The sequence below is a fragment of the Barbus barbus genome, assembly GCF_936440315.1.
Source record: "Barbus barbus genome assembly, chromosome: 36".
In the NCBI taxonomy this organism is placed as follows: Eukaryota; Metazoa; Chordata; class Actinopteri; order Cypriniformes; family Cyprinidae; genus Barbus; species Barbus barbus.
The window spans coordinates 16,118,555-16,145,248 of NC_136714.1; the positions used below are offsets into that span (position 1 = coordinate 16,118,555).

Consider the following 26,694-nt stretch of genomic DNA (forward strand, 5'->3'; position numbering starts at 1 on the left):
TTATTTCTTTGAGATATTTATACATGATTTCAAGATTCTGTTGCGGACTTCTTTTAAGTTTAAACCGTAGATTACAGGATTTAAAAGAGGTGGTACAATAATTATTTCTAAAGCCAAAAAATTACGCAGGTCATCTGGGAAATCGCTTAAGTCGTATCTGTTGTACATTGTATCAAAAAGCATTGCAGCACTGAAATTAACTAATGAAATTATATGAGGCACACATGTCTGCCAAAATTTTCTTCTGCACTCTAATGATGCTTTACATGCAATGGCAAGCTTTACATAGGACACAATAATTACAGCGAAAATGCAAACATTAAATGAAATGCTTATTAATCCATAAATGTTATTGGTGACAGTTGATTCGCATGAGAGCTTTACCATTGACCAGTTGTCACAATACAGTTTATCAATGTGATTTTTACATAATACCAATTTATTTGATAGGAGTAGAGCAATAAGTGTTGAAATGAATGGTACAATCCAACAAATGAAAAGTAACATGACACAAGAAAATGTGTTCATCTTTGAGTGATAGTCTAAAGGTCGACATATGGCCACATGTCTGTCATATGCCATCACTGCTAATGTAGAATATTCACATTTAATTGAACTGTAGATAACAAAAGATTGAAAAGCACACATATAAGAAGGAATCACATATGAATCCAGTATTAAATCATGTAGGAATTTAGGATAAAATCCAGTGGCTCCATATATTCCATTTAAACACAGATTGCACAGAAAAATGTACATTGGTTGATGAAGGGCTCTCTCCAAAACAATGACCACACAAAGGCAACTGTTCAAAAACAATATTATACTATAAATAAAGAAAAAGCATGTGAAATATGTATGTCTATATGATTTAGAGCCTTGTGGTTCCATCAAGGTGTAGGTTGCAAAATAAGTAGTATTACCCATTATCTCTGTATGTTACAAATTTAATTTGATATTTGATTATTTACAATCACCAAATGTTACAAATTAAGAATAACAATTAAATCTCAAGTAACTGATAAGCATCAATGTCTTTCACCAAGCTTAAAAATATAACACAAAACTGCTAATAGCCAACTATTACCATGCCAGAGTCCTCATCTTGCATGTTTACAACCACGAAGTGGCTCTAAAGACGACTGACATGCTTATAAATGCCTTTTTCCTCACAGCAAATTCTCAGAGAGACTCGAGCAGACACACCTCAGGGATTAATTTACAAACTTTATTTATTATAAAGATGTGATTTTCAGTCTAAATTAGCTTTTTTTTTTCTTAGTATATTCTGTAAGACATGTAAAAGAAATGTGAAAGTTAACCGATCTAAAAGTCTAAAATATTCACTGAAGGCAAACATTCAGCAGACTGTTACATAAAAATTAATGTAGCTTTCATTCAGTTAATTTCCACTTGTAGTTAATAAATTAAAAAATAAACACCATTGTACCTTTATTATTATTATTAATTTTATAATTAATTTCTATTTTTATTAAATTTTATATTTTATCATTTATACATTTTATAATTGTTTTATTTATTTTTAAAATTAATTTATTTTACATGAACTGTATTTTTATATATATTTTACTTTATTCTCACAGCTATTGTACTGTGAATAGTGCCACTGATACTAAGAAAAGGAAAATATTTCCTTACCTTATTCAATGTATACATTAAATGTTATACATTATAACATTATTATGTGAATGTCATTTTAAATATTGATTCTATAGACACTGATGTTTCCAAAGGTTGTTGATGCCAAGGAGGTGGTAATGGGGATAAGCTCCTACTGCCTATAAAGTGATCCTCAAAAGCGTGTCTCAATTAGCCTCTGACAACCAAGTCCAGCTCCTGGCCCTCACATGTGGTTTAGCAACTAAACTCAGCAGAACTGTTTTCACAAATAAGAGAAGGGGTGAAGGCCAGCCACTAGCACCTCAACAACAGTTTCCTTTGGGCAGACAGGACTTCTTAACCTGGAAATGTAGCTTATCTAAGAGAAGGAAAACATTGGGTCTCATTCACTAATAAGTGCGTACGTTTTTCGTATTTATACGCACATTTGAACTTCTCACGAAAACTTTCCGCCTAATTCACAACACGTGCGTACGCACATGAGCTTGTTCTTAAACTCGTTCTTCTGTTAGTGAATCTGGAGTCTTCTAAAAGAGCGCCCGCGTGCACAAGGTTAGTGATTAGCATAATACACGCCCAAACCAGCTCCATATAAGGGCTTTCCGCAAAGCGGCACTCGTCTAGAGAAAGACAATTATGGCATCGAAACAAAAGACAAAGAAAAATAACTTTAACGATAATGAACGTGAGGTTTTGCTGTCGGAGGTGGAAGCCAGAAAAAATTTGTTATTTAAAAGCAACTGAACAGCCATTCGTCACTCTCAGCAAACATATCTGTGCGTCAGAGCCGGCGCCAGGGCACCTCCATCGGGGGGCATTTAAATTTCTAGGCGGGGGGCACAAATCACGTTTTGTGTGTGTGTGTGTGGGGGGGGGGGGTGTATTCGTGAAGAGCGTGCAATCTGTGTTCGCGTGCAGTTGCTGACGCTCGCTAAAGCGTTCAATTGCTTTCTTATGTGCGCTGTTTTATCGGTACTTTCGCTTTCAAAATCGATCGCGTTCAGCAAGGATGGGAGAGGATGGAAAGTGGGGAGGCACAGTAACTCGTTTGGGGGGCCACGGCCCACGAGTGCCCCCCTTGGCGCCGGCCCTGCTGTGCGCTCTCTAAAGACGCGCTCTCTCCTTAGAGCACGCGTCGCAATGTCTTCAAGCAGTAGGCTACCAAGTGTGCCATGCCTCCAAACACAAGGTGAGAAACAATAATCACCGTTTATATAAGGATAGATCAGGTGATTTGTTGTTTGGACCTCTAATTTTATTTATATATATATATATATATATATATATATATATATATATATATATATATATTTATATAATTGGACCTCTAATTATACTTTATTATCAATTTTAACGTCTAGTTACTTTTCACCCACCCTGTACATAACATATCTAATTATATGTGGGGTTCTTTATACATGCTTATAAGGCCCTGGGCGTACATGATTATTGCGTACGTGTGGTATAAGTTGTTCTTGAATTTTTTCGTACATTTAGAATAAATTTTAGTACGAAAGGTTTTTTTTTTGATGAATCATGATTTATTTGTGAAAACGTCCGTACGTTTCACGCAAAAATTTGTGCGTACGCATGTTTAGTGAATGAGACCCATTGATTCCAAACACCCAGCTGTGGGAAAGGCTTCAGGAGTCGACCCTGAGGAAAAATCCAGAATCTGAGACCCGAAGGCAGTTCACAGCTGTTTACAGCTCCGATCTGGCAACTTATGCCACAGCATCAAAACCAAGCTGTAACCCTTGGACCTTTTGATGACATGAAGAGGGGGGACCTGCTGTATGGTTAACAGCTCATCCTCCAGAACTTATCTTATATCTTTTAACAAGGCTTCGCACATTGGAAAGGTCACTCCAGCTTTGCTATGTCAGCGTCAGAACAATGTGGGAAGCAACAGTCTACTGGTTATAAGTCAACTGCTTAATTGGCGTAGAGCGAGACACCCGGCATAGCTTCCAACTGTGGGAGAGATCATTGCATCTCATTGGATAGCCAATGCCTGCTTCAAGCTGGGCATCCCTCAGCCAGTTGATTGCTAGCTCAACACAGTCTGCTAAGCTCACTGGGTGCAAGGGTTTTAGGGTGAAAACCTGACAAGTGAATCAATAACTACAGGCACCATGAAAAGAACGAAGAGGATAAATCATACAAACAGACATCACAGATGATCATCAGCAAGTGAGTGACAATCGCAAGATGGTGGTCATCAACAAGGAGCTGCAGAGGCTGCAGCTAGACATAGTTGTTCTTCAGGAAACCAGGCTCCCAGACTCTAGATCCATCATGGAGAAGGATTTCACCTTTTTCAGGCAGGGCAAGACAGAAGAAGAACAAAGAGAACATGTTGTAGGCTTTTGAACAGACTGTTGGGAAGCATTGACCCTCCAAATGGGATCAGAGCGTGTTCTTTTTCATGCAGCTCTACACTACAGCATGATTAGTCAGCATCATCAGTGTTTATGCACCAACTCTGATATCCACAGCTGAAGCAAAAGGCAAGTTCTATGATGATCTTAACATCATTGTCAACAGTATCCCATCAAATTAGCCACTGTTTATCCTTGGTGACTTTAATACTAGAGTGGGCACTGACCACAATTCATGTCCAACCTGCTTGGGAAAATGTGGTGTTGGCAAGAAGAACGAAAATGGGAAACACCTACTTTGAGTTCTGCTGCCACCAAGATCTGAGCATCAGCAACACCTTCTTCAACATCAAATCACAGTACAAAGTTTCCTGGAGACACCCAAGGTCTAAGCACTGGCACCAGCAAGACTCGATCCTGAACAGACGCCCAGTGCAGTCTAGTGTTAAGCTTACTTCTGGCTACCAGAGTGCTGACTGTGATTCAGATCTGGTCTCAAGGTCAAGCTGCTGCCGATGGGCTTGCATCACACTTAGAAGAAAGACAGGTCTCAAATCAACACCAATAAGAAATTATTTGAAGACAAAGTGGAAGAGTTTGCACAAGCGCTTGAGGATATCCTCCCAGGTAAATGAATAGCAATGCCAGTAAGACATGGCAACATCTCAGGGATGCTGTGAGTAGTGATGCCATTTTCTTCTTCGGCAAGAAGATAAACAATTCTTTAGACTGGTTTGAATCCAATGATATCAGATGATGCCAGTCATTGCAGCAAAGATGCAGGCACTGGCCACTTATAAGACCCGCGCCAGTCAACAAAACTTGCAGAAGAAAACTTGCAAAAGTCTCAGGCAATCCATCTCATGAACATTTGAACTCTTAACAATAAACATGAAACACACAACACTATCATACTTTTTATTTTTTATTTAGCACACATACTTAGTACATTTTGCACCTAACATATCTGTACATACCAAATTGTCTATTTTGTATATTGTGTTTTTGCTTTTTTGCACATTGTCCATATTGTATATTTGTACATTTTTTTAAATTATCTGTGTCCTGTCCTGGCGCTGTCATTCTGTCTAACATGAGTCCGGGCCCTGCGCTTCTCCCTGTCGCCACCAGAGGTCACCATCTCCCTTCCTCCCGGACTCATCTCATGTAAATACATACACCTGTCACATCACACACACCTGTCCCACTCATTACACCCACAGCTGTTCCCAATTTCCATGGACTATTTATGCACCACACTCCTACTACTCTGTCTGGTTAGATTAATTGTATTTGGCGTGTGTAAATGTGTTACAGTGTTTTGTTTCTAGTGTCTGCTGTGGTCTGGGATACATGCACTGTGCTGCCATCTGGTATCCCAGACCTTTTCTGTTTAGTTTTTTGTGTCGTGTTGGCCTTTTTGTTTCCATTAAATACCCTCACATGCACTTGGACCCTGACTCCGTCTTTTCACGGCGTTTCTTCGCCGTTCCGTGACAGAATCTAACCAGCAGACATGGGTCCAGCAGGGAGGTTGCTCAACGTCCGCCAGGGAGACCGGAGCATGGAGGAGTATGCCAGGGACTTCATTGGAGTGGCTCGGCGGGTGAAGACGGAGAAGACCTGCCTCATGGTCTTCTTCTGGGGAGGCCTGGCTGAGCCCTTCAAGTCCCTGGTACCATACTGGGACCCCGGGGAGTTGCTGGAGGACTACGTCAACCTGGCTCTGCAGGTGAGTGGCTCGGCCTTCAGGGTGGAGTTAGCTGCGGAGCCCGTTCACAGTTCTCCCGAGGGGGTGATCCTGGGAGCCCCCGCTGATGTCGGTGCGAGCGGCGGTGACCGCTTACGTTCCTCCCGAGACAGCCCGTTCCTCCCGAGACAGCGGTGTTCACTCACGAAGCCCCCGAGAGAGCGGGGTTCGCTCACGAAGCCCCCGAGAGAGCGGGGTTCACTCACGAAGCGCCCGAGAGAGCGGTGTTCGCTCACGAAGCCCCTGAGAGAGCGGTGCCCGCCCACGTTCCTCCCGAGAGAGCGGTGTTCGCTCACGAAGCCCCCGAGAGAGCGGTGTTCACTCACGAGGCTCCCGAGAGAGCGGTGTTGGCTCACGTTCCTCCCGAGACAGCTGTGCTCGCTCACGTTCCTCCCGAGACAGAGACAGCTGTGCTCGCTCACGTTCCTCCCGAGACAGCTGTGCTCCCTCACGAAGCCCCCGAGAGAGCGGTGCCCGCCCACGTTCCTCCCGAGAGAGCGGTGCCCGCCCACGTTCCTCCCGAGGCGATGGTGCTCGCTCACGAAGCTCCCGAGAGAGCGGTGTTCGCTCACGAAGCTTCCGAGATGATGGTGACCGCTCACGTTCCTCCCGAGACAGCTGTGCTCGCTCACGTTCCTCCGGAGGCGATGGTGCTCGCTCACGTTCCTCCCGAAACAGCTGTGCTCGCTCACAAAGCTCCCGAGGCGATGGTGCTCGCTCACGTTCCTCCAGAGACAGCTGTGCTCGCTCACGAGGCCCCCAAGAGAGCGGTGTTCGCTCACGAGGCTCCCGAGAGAGCGGTGTTCGCTCACGAAGCCCCCGAGACAGCGGAGTTCGCTCACGAGGCTCCCGAGGCCGTGGAGCTCATTTATGCACCACACTCCTACTACTCTGGAATGTGTAAATGTGTTACAGTGTTTTGTTTCTAGTGTCTGCTGTGGTCTGGGATACATGCACTGTGCTGCCGTCTGGTATCCCAGACCTTTTCTGTTTAGTTTTTTGTGCCGTGTTGGCCTTTTTGTTTCCATTAAATACCCTCACCTGCACTTGGACCCTGACTCCGTCTTTTCGCGGCGCTTCTTCGCCGTTCCGTGACACTGTCGCACTGTGGAGCTTCTGTCACCAAAACAAATTCCTTGTATGTGTAAACATACCTGGCAATAAAGCTAATTCTGATTCTGAGAAGCAGAGTTCAGAAGGTGGCTCAATGATGTGGCAATGATTATTGGCTCCAGCTTTGCTCCCACATACTGTCTGCCGCAGACTCTGGAAACATTAAGATGATGTATGACAGCATTTTTTGCACTAATTTGCTTTTTGCACTAATTTGCAATCCAAGATGGCAGCCTAACACGTCTTGTTGTTTTGTCTTTTTTGTTTTAAATTAATTTTGGCGTCCTGTGCATTTTTGAGTCTCACTTTGGTAGTGGTGAATTTGCAGAGATGTTCAGCGCACCTTAGATCTATTTTATTTTATGAAATTTACTTTTATAAGCACTGTATCCACCACGCAATTAAACTCAAAGCTCTCCAACTTTACCTGAGTCTGCCCACGGCCTGGCGGAAATACTGTTTTCTACAACGGATCAGCGCCAATTTAGGCATGTCTGCTTGGGTTGGCAATTCTACTCTTGATCCGAGTTTTATTGCTGTTTTCTGGATGTAACTCTGGACTGGGACTGAGAGTTCAGTGTTCTGTTGGCGTTGTGGTGCTTTACTGGACTCTGTGGGAATTTCTCGTGGATCGTGTTGTCGATTATCACCAGCCACTGGGACCTGGCCGGTTGATTTCATCGAGTCGGACGTGCGCGTACTGCGCGGTGGATTTCGGCGTGCATCTGGAGATTAACGATTTTACTCTGACTTTTGTGGCTGCATGTGGACTGTGGCTTGACAATGATGTTTATAACTTCTGATGGAGTGGCTTTGTTGGCTTTACTCCTTTTGATATCCAACCTGGAAAACTTCAGCTACAGGTATGACTCGCATCATAATACCTCTACAGTCCTAAAAGGGATAAATTGGACAGATGTTGGAGTAACTTTTTACACAGACACTCATGTGTTTAGGGACTGTCGACTGAGGTTGTTATTTTCGAACTTTGTGTATGAGGACTCTGTAAAGTCTGTTCATGCAGGAAAGGAAATCAGCATTGTCAACCACTCTACATGTTTGATTCCATCTGTTAGCAATGAAAGTAAAACAGTTAGACGACGGAGTTTTATAATTCTCATGTTGTTGATATCTGGTAATGTTTTACCAAATCCCGGACCTTATAATGACAATACCTCAGTTTTTAATGTTCCTACTGATTTTAAATCTAGATCAGGTTTGGGTTTTATCCATATTAATGTGAGAAGCTTGCTTCCTAAGTTGGACATGGTGCGTATCTGGGTAAAAAATACCAATGCTGACGTTATAGTATTATCTGAAACGTGGCTTAATAAATCTGTTCCGGACAAAGCTATTGGTATTGATGGCTATATTGTCCATAGGGCCGATAGGCCAAAAAGAGGAGGGGGGGTAGCAATTTATGTCAAGGATAGATTTGAAGCTACCGTATTACTTTCCGAATCAGTGGTTAAACAATATGAGTTATTAGCTTTAAATATCATTGTCTCTAAAACTATACATCTCACCGTAGTTGGTTGCTACAGACCTCCTTCAGCTAATAATGATGCTATTTCATCTCTGATGCACACAGTGACATCGTTGGATTACAAGGAGCTTCTTCTTCTGGGTGATTTTAATGTGAATTGGTTGCAGTCAGCTTCTGATGGTCTTAAATTAATTTGTGATACTCTTAACCTTTCTCAGCTAGTTGAGACACCGACTAGACCAAATTTGAAGGATTATAAAAAGTCAACATTACTTGATCTTATTTTTACAAATGTTCCACACAAATATTAATTGGCTTCTGTATATGCAAATGATGTTAGTGACCATTGTGTTGTTGCCACAGCTAGAGATACAAAATTACCTAAACAGAAATCACGTATTATTACAAAAAGGTGTTTGAAATATTTAAATGAGCAATATTTTCTTCAAGACCTTGCTACTTATGATTGGGAAAGGATCTTCCTCATTCCCGATGTCGAGTTTGCTTGGCAATATTTTTATGATGGTCTTACATCGGTTATTAATAGACATGCACCATTGAAGAAATTTAGAGTTAAAGGCAGGGATAATCCTTGGTTTTCTACAGCATTGTCTATTCTTATACGTGAGCGGGATGTTGCTTGGGCAAAAGCCAGGCAATCTGATTCAGATTCTGATTGGATTTGTTTTAGACAGCTTCGAAATAAATGTACGGTTGCCATTAGAAAAGCTAAAGCAGATTATTTTATTGCAAATACAACGACAAATTTAAATAATCCTAAAAATTTTTGGCAGAATATAAAGTATATAGCAGGGAACAAAAAATCATCTGATTTCCCTTCACGTATAACTATGGATTCTATTATCATATCTGATAAAGAGCAAATACTTAACCATTTTAATAAGCATTTTATTGACTCTGGGTCTTTATTTGAGTCACATAATTTTTGGTCCTCAAATAATGATTTTGTTAGTGCAGAAACTATTCTTAAAAAGGAGGAGTTCACTTTTGTACACATCAAGAGTTCTGATGTCCATAAAGCACTTAAATCGCTTGATACAAATAAATCACCAGGTCCTGATTGTGTGGAAACTATCTATTTGAAAATGGCAGCTGATATTATTTCGACCCCTTTAACTTATCTTTTTAATCTTTCTATAGATACCGGTGTTATTCCGGAAATCTGGAAATCAGCTTTTGTTGTTCCTTTATTAAAAGGGGGAGACCCTACTATATTAGATAATTATAGGCCAATCTCAAAGCTTTGTGTCCTATCAAAAATTTTAGAAAGTTTTATTAGTGATCAAGTGACTTCTTATCTGAATTTACACAAAGTTTTATCGAGTAATCAATCTGGGTTTCGTAAAAAACATAGTACCACAACAGCCGTTCTGAAAGTTTTGAATGACATTGTGGGATTAGTTGATAAAGGTGATTACTGCGCTTCCCTTTTTATTGATTTATCAAAGGCTTTTGACACAGTGGATCACGAGATACTGCTGCATAGACTAAGGAGTGTTGGCTTATCAAATCATGTTATTTTCTGGTTTAAAAATTATTTAAGTAATAGAACTCAATGTGTTCAGGCTGAGGGTAAAAATTCAGGACTATTGGAGATTGTTAAAGGTGTTCCCCAAGGATCCGTGTTGGGGCCTCTTTTATTTACTATCTACATTAACAGTATAGATCATGATAATCAAGATGTTCATTTTCACTTTTATGCAGATGATACTGTTATGTATTGTGGTGCACCTTCGAAACAGCAAGCCTTGCTTAAACTTCAAGCAGCTTTTGATGTTATTCAGTCCCGGCTTCAAACACTAAAACTTGTTCTGAATGTAGATAAAACTAAAATCATGTTATTCTCAAGCTCGAAAAAGACAGTAGACACTTTCATTCCTCTCCAGACTTTGCAAGGTAATGTGATTGAGTTGGTGAAAGAATATAAATATCTTGGCATCACTATCGATGATAAATTATCTTTTGAGTCTCACATAACTAATTTAAAGAAAAAATTAAAAATAAAGCTTGGGTTCTATTTTAGAAACAAGTTTTGCTTTTCTTTTAATGTAAGAAAGAGGTTAATTTCTGCTACTTTCTTGCCGGTACTCGATTATGGTGATGTGGTGTATCAATTTGCTTCCTCTCAACTTCTTTCTTCTCTGGATGCTGTTTATCACAGTGCTTTGAGATTTATATCAGATTGCAAACCTTTAACTCATCACTGTATATTGTATAATAGAGTATCCTGGCCATCTTTGTCTATTAGAAGGAAAATCCATTATTACCTAATCATTTATAAAACTATTCTGGGGTTGTTGCCTTTGTATCTAGGTTGTCTAATTCAAAAGAAAAGTGTTGGGAAATATTCCCTCCGGTCTGATAACTGTTTTTCTCTTTCTGTTCCATTTGTGAGAACTGAACTGGGGAAAAGGGCTTTTATGTACGCAGCTCCTTTTGAATGGAACTTACTCCAAACGAAATTGAAATTACAAACTTTGGTGCCTATGGAACATTTTAAATCAATTATTCGGTCACTCGAAGAAGACTCATTGATCTGTACTTGTTTTTAACTGTTCAATTTGTGTATTTGTTGTTTCAATCTGTAAGTCGTGACTGTAACTGCTGTCCATTCTTGGCCAGGACTCTCCTGTGAAAGAGATTTTTAATCTCAGAGAGATTTTCCTGGTTAAATAAAGGTCAAATAAAAAATAAAAATAAAAATTTGACGTTGTGGCGGCCGATGGGCTTGACTGGGGAACGGCTGACGGGCTGGACGGCAGGCTGGCTCTGAATAGGGGCCGGACACTCTCCAGACACTGGAGGATCCCTTCCCTCTAGCTCAGTCCTGTGTTGTCTGGGAGGTCCACGATAGTAATTGGCCCCGATCCAGAATAAAGAGCTCAGCGTTGCGTCATCTAGAGTCGTACGCACGGTGAGCCCACAGAACTCCCGTGCATACGCCACCAGAGGGAGATCTCGGCAGGCCAGGGCGGAGAACCTCACAGCAGTTTCCATAGCTGCGGAGGGGAAACAAACAGGAAGACAAAAGACTTTTCAAAAATGGAAAACAAACATGAGGAGAGGGGCACCGCTTACTTTTTGGTTTCAGTCCAGTCTTCTGTCACGCTACGAAGGAGAGGAGATGCAGGCGATAACACAAATCACAGCATTGGGTAGCACAGCAAATGACATAGAGACCAGATGCCAGACACTTGGAAACACAGGGCTTAAATAATCGGGAGTAAACTAGATAATTAATCAGACACAGCTGAAGCAGTGGAACAATCAAACACGAGGGAAAAAACTAGGTCAGAGGAGCATGCGCAGACAGAAAACAAACTCAAAACATACCGAACGTGACAGATGCACACTTTAGACTAGGAGAAATATCTGAGCACAGTGTGTGATGTTGTTGAGATCTTGTTTAAATATTTGAGGAGACAAATATGAGACCACCAGAGTCTTTAGCTGAGGAGAAAAATCTAAGCACAGTCTGATGTTGTTGAGATCTCTTCTAAAGCTTTTGAAGAGACAAATGTGAGAGATCCAATGTCTGTAGCTAAGGAGAAAATCTGGGCACAGTGTGTTCTCACTAAAGCCTTCGATCTTGTTAGCAGAGATAGTTATCTTCAAAATTTTGGCCAAAATAGGCTGTCCACCAATACTTCTCAGTATCATCAAGTCTTTCCACGACTGGGAGCTGTTGTCTTTGATGGCTCAGTCTCTGAGGCTCTTAACATACAAGATGGAGTGAAACAGGGATGTTTTAGCTCCCACAATGTTCAACATTATTTTGGCTGTCTTGCTATGGCACACCTTTGGGTCTGCTACTGAAGGCATCTACTTCAACACAGGATCAGATGGAAAGCCCTTTAAACTTCCCAGACTAAGAGCAAAGACCAAAATCCAGATTACTTGTTTTGTTTACCAATGATGCACCTGTCACCAGACATTCCGCTGAGGATCTGCAGCAATTGAACTGCTTCAGCAAGGCATGCCAGGAGTTTGGGTTCACCATCAGCCTAAAGAAGACGCAAGTCATGGGACTAGATGTAAATCCTCCACCCAGCATCTTAATCTCTAATTACAAGCTTGAGGTTGTACACAACTTTGTGTGCCTGTATCCTCTATCTCTGACTCACTCTCTCTTGACACTGAGATAAATGGCACATCGGGAAGTACCTTGCATTGCCTCCATCGTATCCTAAGTATAACCTGGTAGCACATGACCCCACACTGCATCTTCCTTGAGAGACCAGGGGCTCATGTATGTACGCTCTTCTCAAACACAGACGCATGCAATGGATGGATCATGTTGTCCGAATGGATGATGAGCGCATTCTAAAGGATCTCTTGTATAGTGAGCTGTTACAAGGAACGTGACCAGTGTTGGGGAAGCTACTCTGAAACTGTAGTTTGACAAGCTACAAGCTACTCATAAGTTAAAGTAGTTAAACTACAGTCAAGCTACCCTTTTGGAAAAGTAGTTAGCTACACTACAAGTTACTATCAAAAAGTAGCTAGCTACATTGAAACTACTTTTGATTTTTTTGAACAACATATATTATAAATAACTGAATAAGTGTCTGAGGAATGTTTTAAGTAAAATATTTAGTGTTTAAAACAATGCAATACAATTATGATTTCAAAGAGTATTGTTTTATTACACACAACACTCAAATATCTCAGACTGTTACAAAAAGTGTAAACTTTACTTGTCGTTTCTTTGAGAGACATGAACTTGGACAAATAAGGCCATGGGTAATTAACGTTAGTTGTTTCTCCATCCTCCAAATCTGCCGCCACGTCTTGCTCCATCATGGATAATATGGGTGTGTCAACCCACTTCTGTACGTCAGTGAACCGTTAGCCGCAAGATGCGTGATTAAACAACAGGTGGCGGTAATGGCAAAAAATGAGTTTGTAATCTAACAAGAAGAATATCCTTGCATCGCGCTGATTCGCGCAGGCTCGACAAAACGCAATGTAGCTTTTGCTCGCGCTACACCGCTACTTGCTGCAAAAAGTAGTTAGCTACTGGAAAAGCTACACTGTTTAAAAAGCAACTGAGCTACTGCCAAGCTACTGAAAAATGTAGTTAAGTTAGTAGCGTCGCTACTTGTAGTTAACTACTCCCCAACACTGAACGTGACCAACAGGTAGACTCCACCTGAGGTACAAAGATATCTTTAAAAAAGATCTTGGGGCCCTCAGAATTTACCCAAATTCAGACAGACAACAGTGGAGACAGATTGTGCAAAATGGCCTCTCCAACTTTGAGGAGACTTCAAAAATCTGTTTTAGGCAAAGCATCTATGGAGGACCCAAATTATCCAACCTGCCCCAGAGTTCATCTGCAGGTTTTGTGACAGAGACTGCTACTACCAAATTGGAGTTCTTCTGAGTCACAACTGACATTGTACCAGTGATCCTCATCTGGTGTGATTGACGAATGCCTAGAGAGTGATGAATATGAAAGAAAAAAGAGAGTCAATTAAATTTTGATAATAGGATTTTATTCTGTTGAATTCAGAGTTTTGGTTGTCATTACAAGTCATGTATTTTGATGAAAGTATGGCATTTGAAGTTGTTTACTTTACTTACTTTACTTTTGTCATTTAGCAGACGCTTTTGTCCAAAGCGACTTACAAATAAGAAAAAGTAACTAAAACTAAAAAGTTACAACTCTATACATACTATATACCCACATATTTAAGAAAATAAATAAATAAATAAAAAAATTGACACATGCATATAACAACATTTCAATAATGAACATATAAATGAAAAAATTAAATAAAAAGCGCTACTACTATCCCTTGCCGTTGTCCCTGCCCGGTGGAGTCGCGCGGTAGAGTCGATGGTCTTTACACTCTTTGGTCTTCACACTAGGAGGGCTTCACACGACGACTGCCGTGACCGCTGCCGCGGTATAATAACCTTTTTTATACCAATCCAACAAATCATCATTTCAATTCAGCTGGACCCACTTTCCTGTTTATCAACAACATATGGCCAAGCAAGTGCACACACTGACAAGATACGCGATACAGTACGAGACCAAACGCGATTTCAGCAACTCTCATCCCAGTAAACAAAATAAGCGTTTCCTAACAACGGCAAATGCGCTAAACACTGAGACAAGTAAACACACTTACGAGCTGATTTTAAACTTCCGTTGATAGACTGCTTCTCTTAAAGACCACTTCATTACACTGCCTTCTGCTGGCGCTTGAACCCACTTTCCTGTTTATCAACAACAAATGGCCAAGCAAGTGCACACACTGACAAGATACGCGATACAGTACGAGACCAAACGCGATTTCAGCAACTCTCAAGTTTCAGCAAGTTGTTTGGAGCTGGATTGTATTTGTGAATGTCAGTGTTGTTTATACTTTGAAAAGAGATTATTTCCTTGAACTTGAATAGGAGAAACCCCTAAAAAAGAACCAATTAAACACTGTTGAGTTTGCACCTACAAAACCTCACTGTCTTTCTCCCAGTTCCTACAGTTTATTTATACTTTACCTTACCCACTTGGACTTCCCTGGTCTGCGGTGGGTAACACATATACCCCATTTATGCACAGATTGCACACACAAATGTATATTGGTTTATGAAGGGGCTTCTCCAAGACAGTGACCACACTGAGCCAAATGTTCACAAACCAGATCAGAACACAGAGAAACAAAAACATTTTGATTGTGTGGAATATATGGCTAAATGTGGAAAAATTACTATTATTCATTTTTATTTATTTTTAAATATTGTAACGAGTCGGCTGCCTCCCACCTTATTATCATCACCACCCCATCCCGTATTCGCTGCCCTTCACCAGGCTCGCGACGGGAGTGGGTGTGTGAGAGAGGAGGGGCACTGAAACAGCCAGGGCTGGCGGCGTGTGATGAGGCGCACCTGATCAGAATAGAGCCTCATCACCGCTGCTGTTTAAATGCCGAGCGCGCCTCTCCTCGGGAGACCGGTCTCTTCCCCGTGTATGCACGCTGGTGTCCTCGTGGGTCCAGGAAGGGAGCGTCGAGAATGGATCGAGTTCCGCACCCGTGAGACAGCTGACGGGCCAGGATGCCGGGCCGTACTATCCCCGGAAGTGCTGCGGGCCGAAGAAGGATGAAGCCGCTAGAAGAAGCCGCCGCCCCTCACGCCCTGGTCCCGAGAGGGGAGCGCGTGTGACCGCCGGACTCCGCCCCTTACCAACATAAGTTCCATATCAGTTACAAAATATTATTACTTACCTATAAGGCCCTTAATGGTTTAGCTCCTGCATACAGTACCTAACTAGTCTTCTATTTCGCTACAATCCATCACGCTCCCTAAGGTCGCAAAACTCTGGACTTTTGGTAGTATCTAGCATAGCGAAGTCCACGAAAGTAGATAGAGCTTTTTCACATTTGGCTCCCAAACTCTGGAATTGCCTTCCTGATAAAGTTTGTGGTTCAGACAACTGTCCCTGTTTAAATCTAGATTAAAGATGCATCTCTTTAGCCAAGCATTCATATAATGCATCTCATAATCTTGTGCTGCAGTTATATCTGATAAAATGCACATTATTATTAATCAGCTTGGGTTGAACAAATAATTTTTACTTGGTTGGAACAGCAGCTATGCTAATTATGTCTCTATTTGTTTCTCTGTTTCTGCCACGGGATTCACATCCCGTGGTAACTAGGAATTGCACAAGCTTCAGCCTGGATCCAACCCTTAAAAGATCTGAGATGACCTAACACCTGAGAAGAGATTATGCCAACCACTCAGAGGACCTCAGATGATGCCAACACTGAAACAACACATAGAACTACCAAATTTTGCTATAAGTTTGACTGCAACATACAGTGCTGCTTGAAAGTTTGTGAACCCTTTAGAATTTTCTATATTTCAGCATAAATATGACCCAAAACATCATCAGATTTTCATTTAATTCCTGAAAGTACACAAAGAGAAGTGAATCAAACAAGTGAGACAAAAATATTTTCTTTGTTATTTATTCAGGAAAATGCTCCGATATTGCATATCTGTGAGTGGCAAAAGTATGTGAATCTCTTGGATTAGCAGTTAATTTAAAGGTGAAATTAGAGTACCTCTGTGCAGAGGTGTTTTCAGTCAGTGCAATGACTATCAAATGTCAGTACGTGACCTGTTTTATTCAAAGAACAGGGATCTATCAAAGTCTGATAATATTTGTGGAAGTGAATCATGTCACGAACAAAGGAGTGAGGAGTTGATGTCTCGGAAAAAGAGTTGATGTTGCTCATCAGGCTAGAAAAGGTTACAAAACCATCTCTAAAGTGTTTGAACCCCACAAATCCACAGTCAGACAGATTGTGTACAAATGGAGGAAATTCAAGACCACTGTTACCTTTCCGAGAAGTGGTCGACCAACAAAGATCACTCCAAAGGAGAACGTGTAATAGTCTGCGAGGTTGCAAAATTTCCCAGGGTAACTTCTAAGCAACTAAAGGCCTTTCTCACATTGGCTAATGTTAAAGGAGTCATATGATGCTATTTCAAGTTTTCCTTTCTCTTTGGAGTGTTATAAGCTGTCCATGCACAGATAAGATCCTTAAAGTTGCAAAGACTAAAGTCTCAAACCCAAAGAGATATTCTTTATAAAAGTTAAGACTTGTCCACGTCCTCCTAAAACAGCTCATTTAAACACGCCTCCACATATCTACGTCAAAGGGAGCCCAGCAGAGCTGGTGGACTGATGGGCCACGGTGGCGAGGAGGGTGCCAGGAGTCATGGTGGAGCCGCTGGGTCGACAGGCCAAGGTGGAGTCCAGGACTCAGAAGCTGTAGGTGGAAATGAGGGATCCTCCAGCCATGACACTGATGGAGACTGGCAGAACCGTAGCGAAACCACACCACTGATGGTGGGCTGAGGGTGAGCTTTGGGACTGGCAGGATGCAGCGGCAGAGGAGCAGATGATGACCGAGGACACATGAGAGGAGGTGGGAGAGGGAGACTGGGTGGGAGTTTGAGATAATCAGGAGGTTCTGATAAATTGCATGCTTTAGCGAGCGTCAGCAACTGCACGCGATCACAGATTGCACGCTTCCCACCCGAACCCCCCTCCATACATACACACACAACGTGATTTGTGCCCCCCCCTAGAAATATAAAATGCCCCCCTGATGGAGGTGCCGTGGCGCCAACTCTGCTGGGATGGTGTGTGCCGCCCACACATACCAAATCATGACCCCCAATACCAGGAGCGCAGTGGAGAGAGGAACGACCTCCGTGGATGTGACAGGATAAACACACAGTTCAGGGCAGACAGACAGTTCAAAACTGGACTCCTTGGTCGTAATAGAGCAGCCTGACGATGATGATGGATAAGAGGCGGCATGTCAACATACAAATCAAGGAGTCCAGCGGCTGCTCATCCCTAGTGGTCAGGCGCGGACTGGCCGTTGGGAGCACCAGGACGTTTCCCGGTGGTCTGGCGGCTGATTTGCCCTGAGTTTAGTTTTTTTTGCCTTCCCAATGGGCCAAAGTGATCATTTCTGATTGTGGCATTCCCTAATTAATCAATAATAAATCTGTTAGTCTTGACTGGCAGCACCATGCTTCACGTCTGTTCCTTGCCTCCGTCAAATGGAGTTGATGTGCAGGACTCGAGGAAGGAGAGGAAGCGGCCAGAAGAAACAGTTAAATGTAGCAAAATTACTAACCTGTTCAGGGCTTCAAGTGCAGGTCAGTTTCATCTGTAATACGCTACTGTAGTTTTGTCTTTATTAACCTAGTTGAGTATTAAACTGCTAGCACCTGTTAGGCTGTCAGTAGCACCCCATTATTATCATCAGTCAGAATACTGTGCTAAAGGACATCATTATCGATTGGAAAGTTACATTAATAAATTTAGCAGGCAGATATTCACATGGATTTATTGTATAGAAAGGGAGGGAGCTAGAGCAAACAGCAACACAAAAATATCAGTCAGCCCAAAAATGCAATAGTGTGTTCAGTGTTAGGATTTTCAATGTACTAATTTTGGCATCTAGGCACTTTAGAAAATTTGTTTTAATATATTTGTATGAGCTATTGTAAGGAGGATGCTGAGGCAGAACTAGAATCCATTCGCAGAAGTTTATTAGAAGGATTAGCAGTAGACAGAAACGTTAATTCAGGCAAAGGGTCAATACCAGAGTAACAGTTGAATCCGTTTACCAACACAGGGGCAATCCAGAAGACGAGAGTCAGTAGGTAGGCAGAAGGATCAAACACAAACATCAGTCCAATCAGGCAAAAGGGCAAATCCAGGAAATCAGAAGTTGTAGAAATCAGGCAGAGTAATACACAGGAAATCAGTCAGGGAAATAACAATCGAGAACACTCAGTAAGGCAGGTGAACTGGCAATACTTCGCAGTCTGCCATGTGCTCTGTATCTGGCTTATAAGGTCATCAAACAGGAAGTGAAAGCAGAGGGAGCAGCCTGCAGTCAGTACTCGGGTGAGGGCTCCCTCTGCTGGTTTGGTGTTACAGTTATAGGTTTGTTAATCTTGAATATTTAAGTAATTTTAAGATAAATAAAAACATTATGTGCAAACAAATTGCAACGAGGTGATTGTTTTGCAGTTCTGTTAATAACGGTAGATCTGCTGGTAAAGAAGTGACAGGTACAAGAAAAAATGGAGTGACAGAGATATTGGAGAAAATGAAGAAAAGAAAAAGGGAAGTGAAGTGAAGTGAAGGTGCAGTTCAAAAGAGAACCTTCAATTATTTTTGGGCCCTGACTAAAGACTTAGACCTTTTTATGTGATGGTCATACAAATAGGCTAATAGGGTTGTCCATGTTTCAGAATTTTTTTGTGGGTGTATTGGATGTTCTGGATGAGTGCGAGATTTCCCGGCCTGAAATTTTGTTCCAGTCCGCCCCTGCCAGTGGTGGTGCAGTGGACAGGGCTTTCCTCCGCGCCCTCGCTCTCCACTGAAACATCTATTGTTGTGTGCCTGGTTGCCAGCTCTTGCACCTGGTCAGACAATTGGTGAGGCTCTGGCTCCGGGCAACCCTCAGCTCTGTCGCTCTTTCTGGCAATTGCTCATCGATCGTGGCGGGCTTTGGCTATCTGTCTGCAGTGGGCTTTGGCTAACGTTCCACACAGCGGTGATGGTTGGCTGGGCTCTGAGTCAGGAGTGGGGCTGGTGCAATCCTCATCAGCTGAATTGCAACTCAACAGCACCCACTCCACAAAGGCAGCGAATTTCCGCCGAGGACCAAACGCAGACAACTTAGCCTGTGTCGAGGTGTTAAGGCTGGCCTTGTAGAAGGTACACAGGCAGTTGTCTGGATAGTGCATTAGATGGACGAGCTCGAGAAAGTATCCTGTGTGGCCCTCAAGGGAGCGTTCCCCCTGCTTCATGCAGTGGAGGACGGTTGGTATATCCATGAGGAAAAAAAATAAAAACCAAACAACGAAACAGAAACAAACGGGTAGGGAAACGCCGCTACACAACTTACTTTTGGCCAGTTATTCTATCATGTTAAGCTTAGGGTAGTTTAAGCATACGACAAAGAAGAATTGGTCAGTCCACAGTCTTTAATAAATCGACAGGGAAACAGAGAAAATCCAACAAAGCAAAGCAAAAGCAAATCCACATTAATAACTGGCAACTCAAAGAACTGAACAGGCAGCAGGCCCCACGACATGGGGGGGGGGCAATATGTATTAAAGCATATACGTTCACAAAAACACTTAAATTAAACAGAAAATTTAATTAAACATTAAAAATTAAACAGGTGCATGATTTGGCATAGCAGCCAATACAAATAATTAATAACCGTTTCCTTTCCTAAATCCTGTGTTTAGACCAGGCTCGGTTGCAGAATCACATCACTGTGTGCTTCTGAAATAATTACCTTTATCTATATAGTGTAGTAGATAGCTATCTCTGTGTTGTACGTGGCCGCTTGTTAAGCATGAAAAACAGAAGTTTTATTTCAATTCTCAATATATTATCGTTTACAGCATGCAAAGAGCGCTCCCTTTAAATTCATTAAAAACTGTAACTCATTCATCATGATCTTACAAAGTTCCATTATAACAATGAATGTGACCACACAATGAAACTTTTTTTTTTTATGAAGTAACGAGCATGATAGAATTCGGCGCTGGACAAAAAGCGGTGAGTGCGTGGATTCCAACCTAAACACCTCTGATTGGCTATTGCATTGTTGAAATCAACAAACATGTCTGTGATTGGCTACTTTGCTCCCCTTTGCGAAAATGCATGGTAAAATCATTTGACGCTTTCCAAAGCAGATGATGCATTGGATTGTTTCCCAAATCTATTTCGTTATGCTATTATTACGAAGAAAACAGATCCTAGACCAGGATTTATGGGCAGTTTTTCCATCTACAAGCAATCAGTTATATTATACACGCTAAGCTAAAGTCCGGCCATCCCCCTCAGGCCGAAGGGGGGACAAAGGGGATATCTGTGGGGGGGCACAGACATCCCTGTGCCTTTATACAAATGCAAGAAAGGAGCTAATGACTAAATGAACTAGACACAGGTGAACTAAATCAAGTAACCAAGGGGAAACTATGTCAAGGGACTGAAACAAGGAGGGAGAACAGGGAAACAAAAAAAATAAATCCATATCGTCTGACACCGTACTCATACCACCTCCGGACCCTTTTGGGTCCTTTTAGGGGATCTGAGATCACTTGGTTTCTTCACATATATGAGCTGAACCACTCCAAGAGTGTTTGGAGGGCTCAGACAAACTAGGTGTGAAAACTCCCTTAGATCGCTTGGTGGGGTAAGATGTGGCTGCACCTCTAGGGCCAATGAACACTGGAGAAGCCATCTGCTACAATTCTCCGCTGAGCCAGAGTGGGGCTCTGGGGCCAGTTGCTTAAACTTAGCCACCATGTTAAGACTGTGTCTTAAGAACTAGTTTGGCCAACTAGCAGCTGCCAAGGGGAAATCAGTCTTACTTTTCCAATACAAATAAGACCAATCTACCTTTTCATAACTGAATTAAAAAAGTTATGACCAGTCTTCAAGAAAAAAAATTAGACGACTAACTTTTTAAGAATAGTCTAAAAAGTTAATGCAACTAACCCCTGGTTAGCCATGGGACTGGCAACAACTGTCGGTAAAAGAGTCGTGGTGGTGGTGGTGGTTGACACAGTGGTGAAAAATGGGGCTGAAGAGTGGAGAACTCAACGCAGGCCATCGATATTCTCCTGAAACGGATCGGGTGTGCCAATGGTGCCATCTACTGTTCCGATCATCTGTTATGGAATACAGACTAGGAGGCAGAAATACAGAGATAGGTATTTATTTTGCAGCACAGAGCATCAAAGCAGAATACTGCAGTACTGTAACAGTTCGTACAGACTTGAAATGGTGAATAATGACATGTCTGTTCCTTACAGCTGCAGGAGATCGTGGATGGCTGGAGCTGAACGGTAGAGCCCTGCATTTCGGCCCGGGACCCGACGAGCCCCGACTTTTTTACGCCCCTAGGGCCGGGCTTCGGGCCAATTTTCGCGTCAGAATTCAGACGCGGGCCGGGCCTCGGGCCTGTTTTAGGTCTCTTCTTATTTTTATATTTTAGACATCCATGATGAAAAAATTGCCGCGCTGGTGGAAACAACAGGAGACCATGCTGCCGCGACTGAGAGCGGCTCGACAGTGTTTAGTGTCTCGCAGCAGCAGCGAGCGCAAAGTGACTACAGCACAGCTGAAGAGTTCTGCGTTCAAATGCACGCAATAGGCTAAAGCTTGCTGCAAAGCCCCAGCAAACATAATAACCATGAATGTGTCTGCGGGAAATAGTAAGGAGATATTTGAATTATTGAATAATAAACTAATGTTTTCTGAGTCCGTGTTGCAAGGATGAAATTGCTGATCCTCACTCGCATCTCCTCATTAGACGCGCATTTAGAGAGAAATGCATCTTTATTGATTATGATTAAGATTATAAGAGTTTGTTTTCTTTTCTTTTTTTTCATTAAGTGATAATTTAAAGCTTCCTATAGATATATTTATCATATCTGTGAGGCATGTATTCGCTCAGCTTCGGTTCATTTTTGTGAAGCGCTCCTTTTCAAGACAAGAAGGCACATCATGTTTGTTTTTGTTTTATAAAAGCACGACTTTTTGTTGATATTGTGAGTGCACACAAATAAAAGTAGACCCTTTACAGTTCCGAATGATGTATTACTCTTACCTTTATCAGAAAAAATAAATAAATGATGTCATAGGCTATTTTAAGTTGTTTCCACTAAAAAAAAAAGCAAGCGTTTGCTCTGGTGCCTCCATGTCCTGCAGAGCACGTTTTAGCTTCCACTCTCAGCACAAACTTGGATATAGGCTAGCGCACAATATTATTATAGCGCAGGTTTAACATTTAAACATTGTTATTTGCTTGAACTGTTTTAGTTTATCAATAGATTTTATTTTAGGCATGTCGTGATGATTTGAGAAGGCTAAATTGATCAAACATAGGCTATGATCAGCTCACTGTCTGCCGCTGGCCACTTGGTCGTTACTTTAAAAAACAAAAACTTAGGACTTATTACTATTTAACGAACAAAAATGCTCGAAACTTTTCTCTAAATTAAGTTCATAAAAAAGCTAAACGAAATATAATAATTTTGCCATTACATTTGTGACAAGGTGGGTGACGTAGTTCAGTTTCATTGGCTCATTGGTGCATGATTGTCACCCACCATAGCCTATTGGAAGTGGCACTGATGGTATTATACTGAGTGCGCTGGTGTAGACGTGTGTTTTATGTCTGGTTGGGTCATAGACTGTCCACTGCATGTCAGCCGTGAAATCAGTGAAAAGTCTCCCTGCATGTTAATTTATTATGAGCTGTGAGCGACTATACACTTCGTGTGGCACGAGGAATTGCTTTGGTGCGCTGAGCTGTCTCTCTCTCGTCGCGTTTCTTGAAGGCGGAAGTTTATACCTGTCGTTAAAGGAGGATGCGCTGCTGTTTTTTTGTACTGTGGTCGTTTTCTTTTTGTTTTTGTATTTGAATGTTAATTGGTGTCCAGCCGAGCTTTAGCTGGGCTTCTGTTTGCTGCTTAATTGCCAAATACCGTAAGGGTTCCGAGTTGCTCTATTACTATTAAAGGGCTGGTTTACATCTGGGGCATCATTAATGTCATCGTTTGTGCCCTGACAAGTGTCTCCACGTTATTGTTGGGGAATTCTGACTCTGGGACCCGCTCCAGTGAGCCTTCGGACTGTTGCATGTATTTCATTTTGTGTGGTGTTGATGTCATTGTTTATTAGTATTTTGTGTTGTTTAGTTTCAATAGTTTAGGTTTGATATTGTAATAGTGTTTCTTTATAAATGTTTCTGTTTACTTTGATGGAAATATTTCCGCTGTATTGAATTTAATTGGCTTTGGTGTATTCTAGGCACTGCCGGCCCGAGGTTGGGAGGCTAACGAGCTAGCTTGGAGTACGGGTGGTGGTGCAGTTGTGTGGAGTGCAGTGCTGTTTGGATTCACCTCTCACTGTGTGTGCGTGCGTGTGTGTGTGTTACACGAACTCACAGATAGGGTTTTTACTCCATCTAGCCTGCCCCTGCCACTGGAAAGCCTGGGTCTTTTATTATTTTTTTTATTATTTTTTTGTTGTGAGTATTTTCAAATTGATATCTTTATTTTGTCCAGTACACAGAGCTTCGGATTGTGACCTGACTTTTGACATTGATTATCATTGAATGTTTTAACTACTTATGGTGATTTGAATAAAGTCTTTTTGTACATTGTTCACACGTCTCTCTCGGATTACTTTAGCCTGTGAACCTGTGTCCCTTATTTTGGTTATTTCCCCGTTTGTACGGGGTGGCGTAGTCGGAGTGTATTTGGGTGTGTTCAAACGTACTTACAACGTTGATCCCCCCTCTTTTAGTGCTGCCACACATACAAAACTATTTTAATAGCCGAAACAGTAGTATAAGCTGTTTTGGGAGAAGGGGGAAAAAAGACGGGCTCCGGTCGGACTCGGGCCGGTAATTCTGATAAGCTGTCGGACATGGGCCGGGCTAGGGTCTGAGCGTCTCGGGCCAGGGCCTAAATTTGAAGCCCATGCAGGGCTCTACTGAACAGAAGGATGGAGCACACACCTTGCTAACAGGTAAGAAGCAAGCACGCACGCACACACAGAGAGGACTTGGAGACGCAAGGGAGACAAGACATGGAGCAGAATTGAAATGATGCGAGATGTGTGCATAAATAGCAGTTCTGGTTATGAGTGAGATGAAATGGAGGTGTGTATGATTAATATTCTGGTGAGATCGGGCATTGTGATTGGCTGGGTGGAGAGCCTGGTTGGTCTGTGACAAATAACACCAAAGTTCGTACAGTTCACTCAAAAATGAAAATTTGCTCATCCTCAGTTAATCACTTCTTTGCATTAAATCACTTGTTCACAATGGATCCATTCAATAATTCATGAGCAATCCACATGACTCCAGTCTTTAAATTCATGTCTTGTGAAGTGAAAATGATCTGTTTTTGTAAGAAACAATTCAATCCTTAAGATGTTTTTACCTTCAGTCCATTGCTTCCAGCTAAAATACAAGTTCAAATACTGTTTAATAATGAAAACAGTTAAAAAACAGTTCTAAACTAATATATTGGTGCATTTTCAGAGGACAACAGAGAATGGACTTTTTCACTGGAGGAAACATTATTATCGATTATGGCCATGTATTTTGGCAAGAAACAATGGTGTGAGGGTAAAAACATCTTAATGATAGATTTGTTTGAAATGAAGTTGCTTTTCACTTCACAAGACATTAATTGATCCACTGGAAACATGTGGATTACTTGTGGATTATGGTGGATTATGGTGATTATGGCTGATGGTGTGGATTATTGCAATGTTTTTATCAGCTGTTTGGACTCCCATTCAGACGGCACCTATTCACTGCAGAGGATCCATTGGTTAGCAAGTCATGTAATACTAAATTTCTCCAAATCTGTTCTGATGAAGAAACAAAATCACCTATATCCTGATTGGCCTGAGGGTGATTAAGTTTTCCGCTAATATTTATTTTTGGGTGAGCTATGCCTTTAAATGCATTTCCATATAAATTGAGGGAGGCCAAACACTAGGCAGCCAGGTTTGTGTGAAGGGCTTGAAGGCAGCATAATTAAAAATAAAAACACATAACAAATAGTTTAATTACTTAATTTATTATCAGAATAATGGTTTAAATGGTTGCTTCATGAGATTCTATTAAGTCTGATTATTGGCAATAATTGCATTGTTGGTGTCACCGTAAAATGTAAAGAAAATTCAAGGTTTTTATGCCCTTTTGAGCTTTCGAAATGTTCACTCTTGCCAGAAAATGCATGAGGCAAAAACTCTATATCAAAATATAACAGCAACAATATATCCATAGACATTATTAACAAAAGATGATGCACAAGACAGTTTTACAATTGACCAGTTGTCACAATATAATTTGTCAATATTATATTTACAAAATGGTCTCAGGTTTGATAACAGGGCTGCTGGAATCACAGAGAAGTTGGGAACAATCCATGAGAACATAATTAATTTCACACAGGTGTTTTTAGTTAATTTGGAATGATAGTCTAAAGGTTTACATATGGCTACATATCTATCATAAGACATCACTGTTAATATTGTAAACTCACACAGTAAAGAGCTGTAAATAACAAAGGATTGCAGAGCACACATTTGAGAAGAGATCACATATGAATCCAATATTAAATCAGAAAGAAATTTAGGATAAAAACCTGAGGCTCCATAAACTCCATTTACAGACAAATGACACAAGAATATGTACATTGGTTCATGAAGAGCTTTCTGCATGATAATGACCATAACAAGACGAATATTAATTGATAATATAAGCAGATAAATGAAAAGAAAACAAGTGAAATATATATGCCAATATGATTTAGATTCTTTGGGCACCATAAGAGTCAGTCTCAAAGGATAAGACATGTTATCCATCAAGGTGAGGATATTCCTCCAAATTGCACAAAACAATAATATTCTGCAACAACAAAAATAAATGCACATGAGACAATATTAATAAGTTTATGCTAAAATTGCTATATATATCCATTTATCATCTGTTAATTAGACTTCAATGTCCATTGTTTGCTGTGGAAAATCATACAAAGTTGGAGTTTGGGGGAAAAAAGCAAACAATCAGATCAACAAATCGGAAGCTGTGTGTCTGCATGTGGAAAGCTGAAAGTTTTTGTTTATATAGCATCTTTTTTTTCAGTTGGGAAATCATGTGAAGATATTATGAATCATCTTGGGATTCATTATAATTATGGTC

General features: G+C 41.4%; 1 protein-coding gene across 1 annotated transcript; it reads right to left on the minus strand.

Moving 5' to 3' along the window:
* Positions 1-26,357, minus strand: LOC306855970 (olfactory receptor 5M3-like; the record flags this gene model as incomplete). The annotated part of the gene is made up of 2 exons (XM_079394938.1): positions 1-331; positions 25,747-26,357. 2 exons carry the CDS (start codon positions 26,355-26,357, stop codon positions 1-3), a joined length of 942 nt encoding a protein of 313 aa, XP_079251064.1.
* Positions 26,358-26,694: the final 337 nt, after the last annotated feature.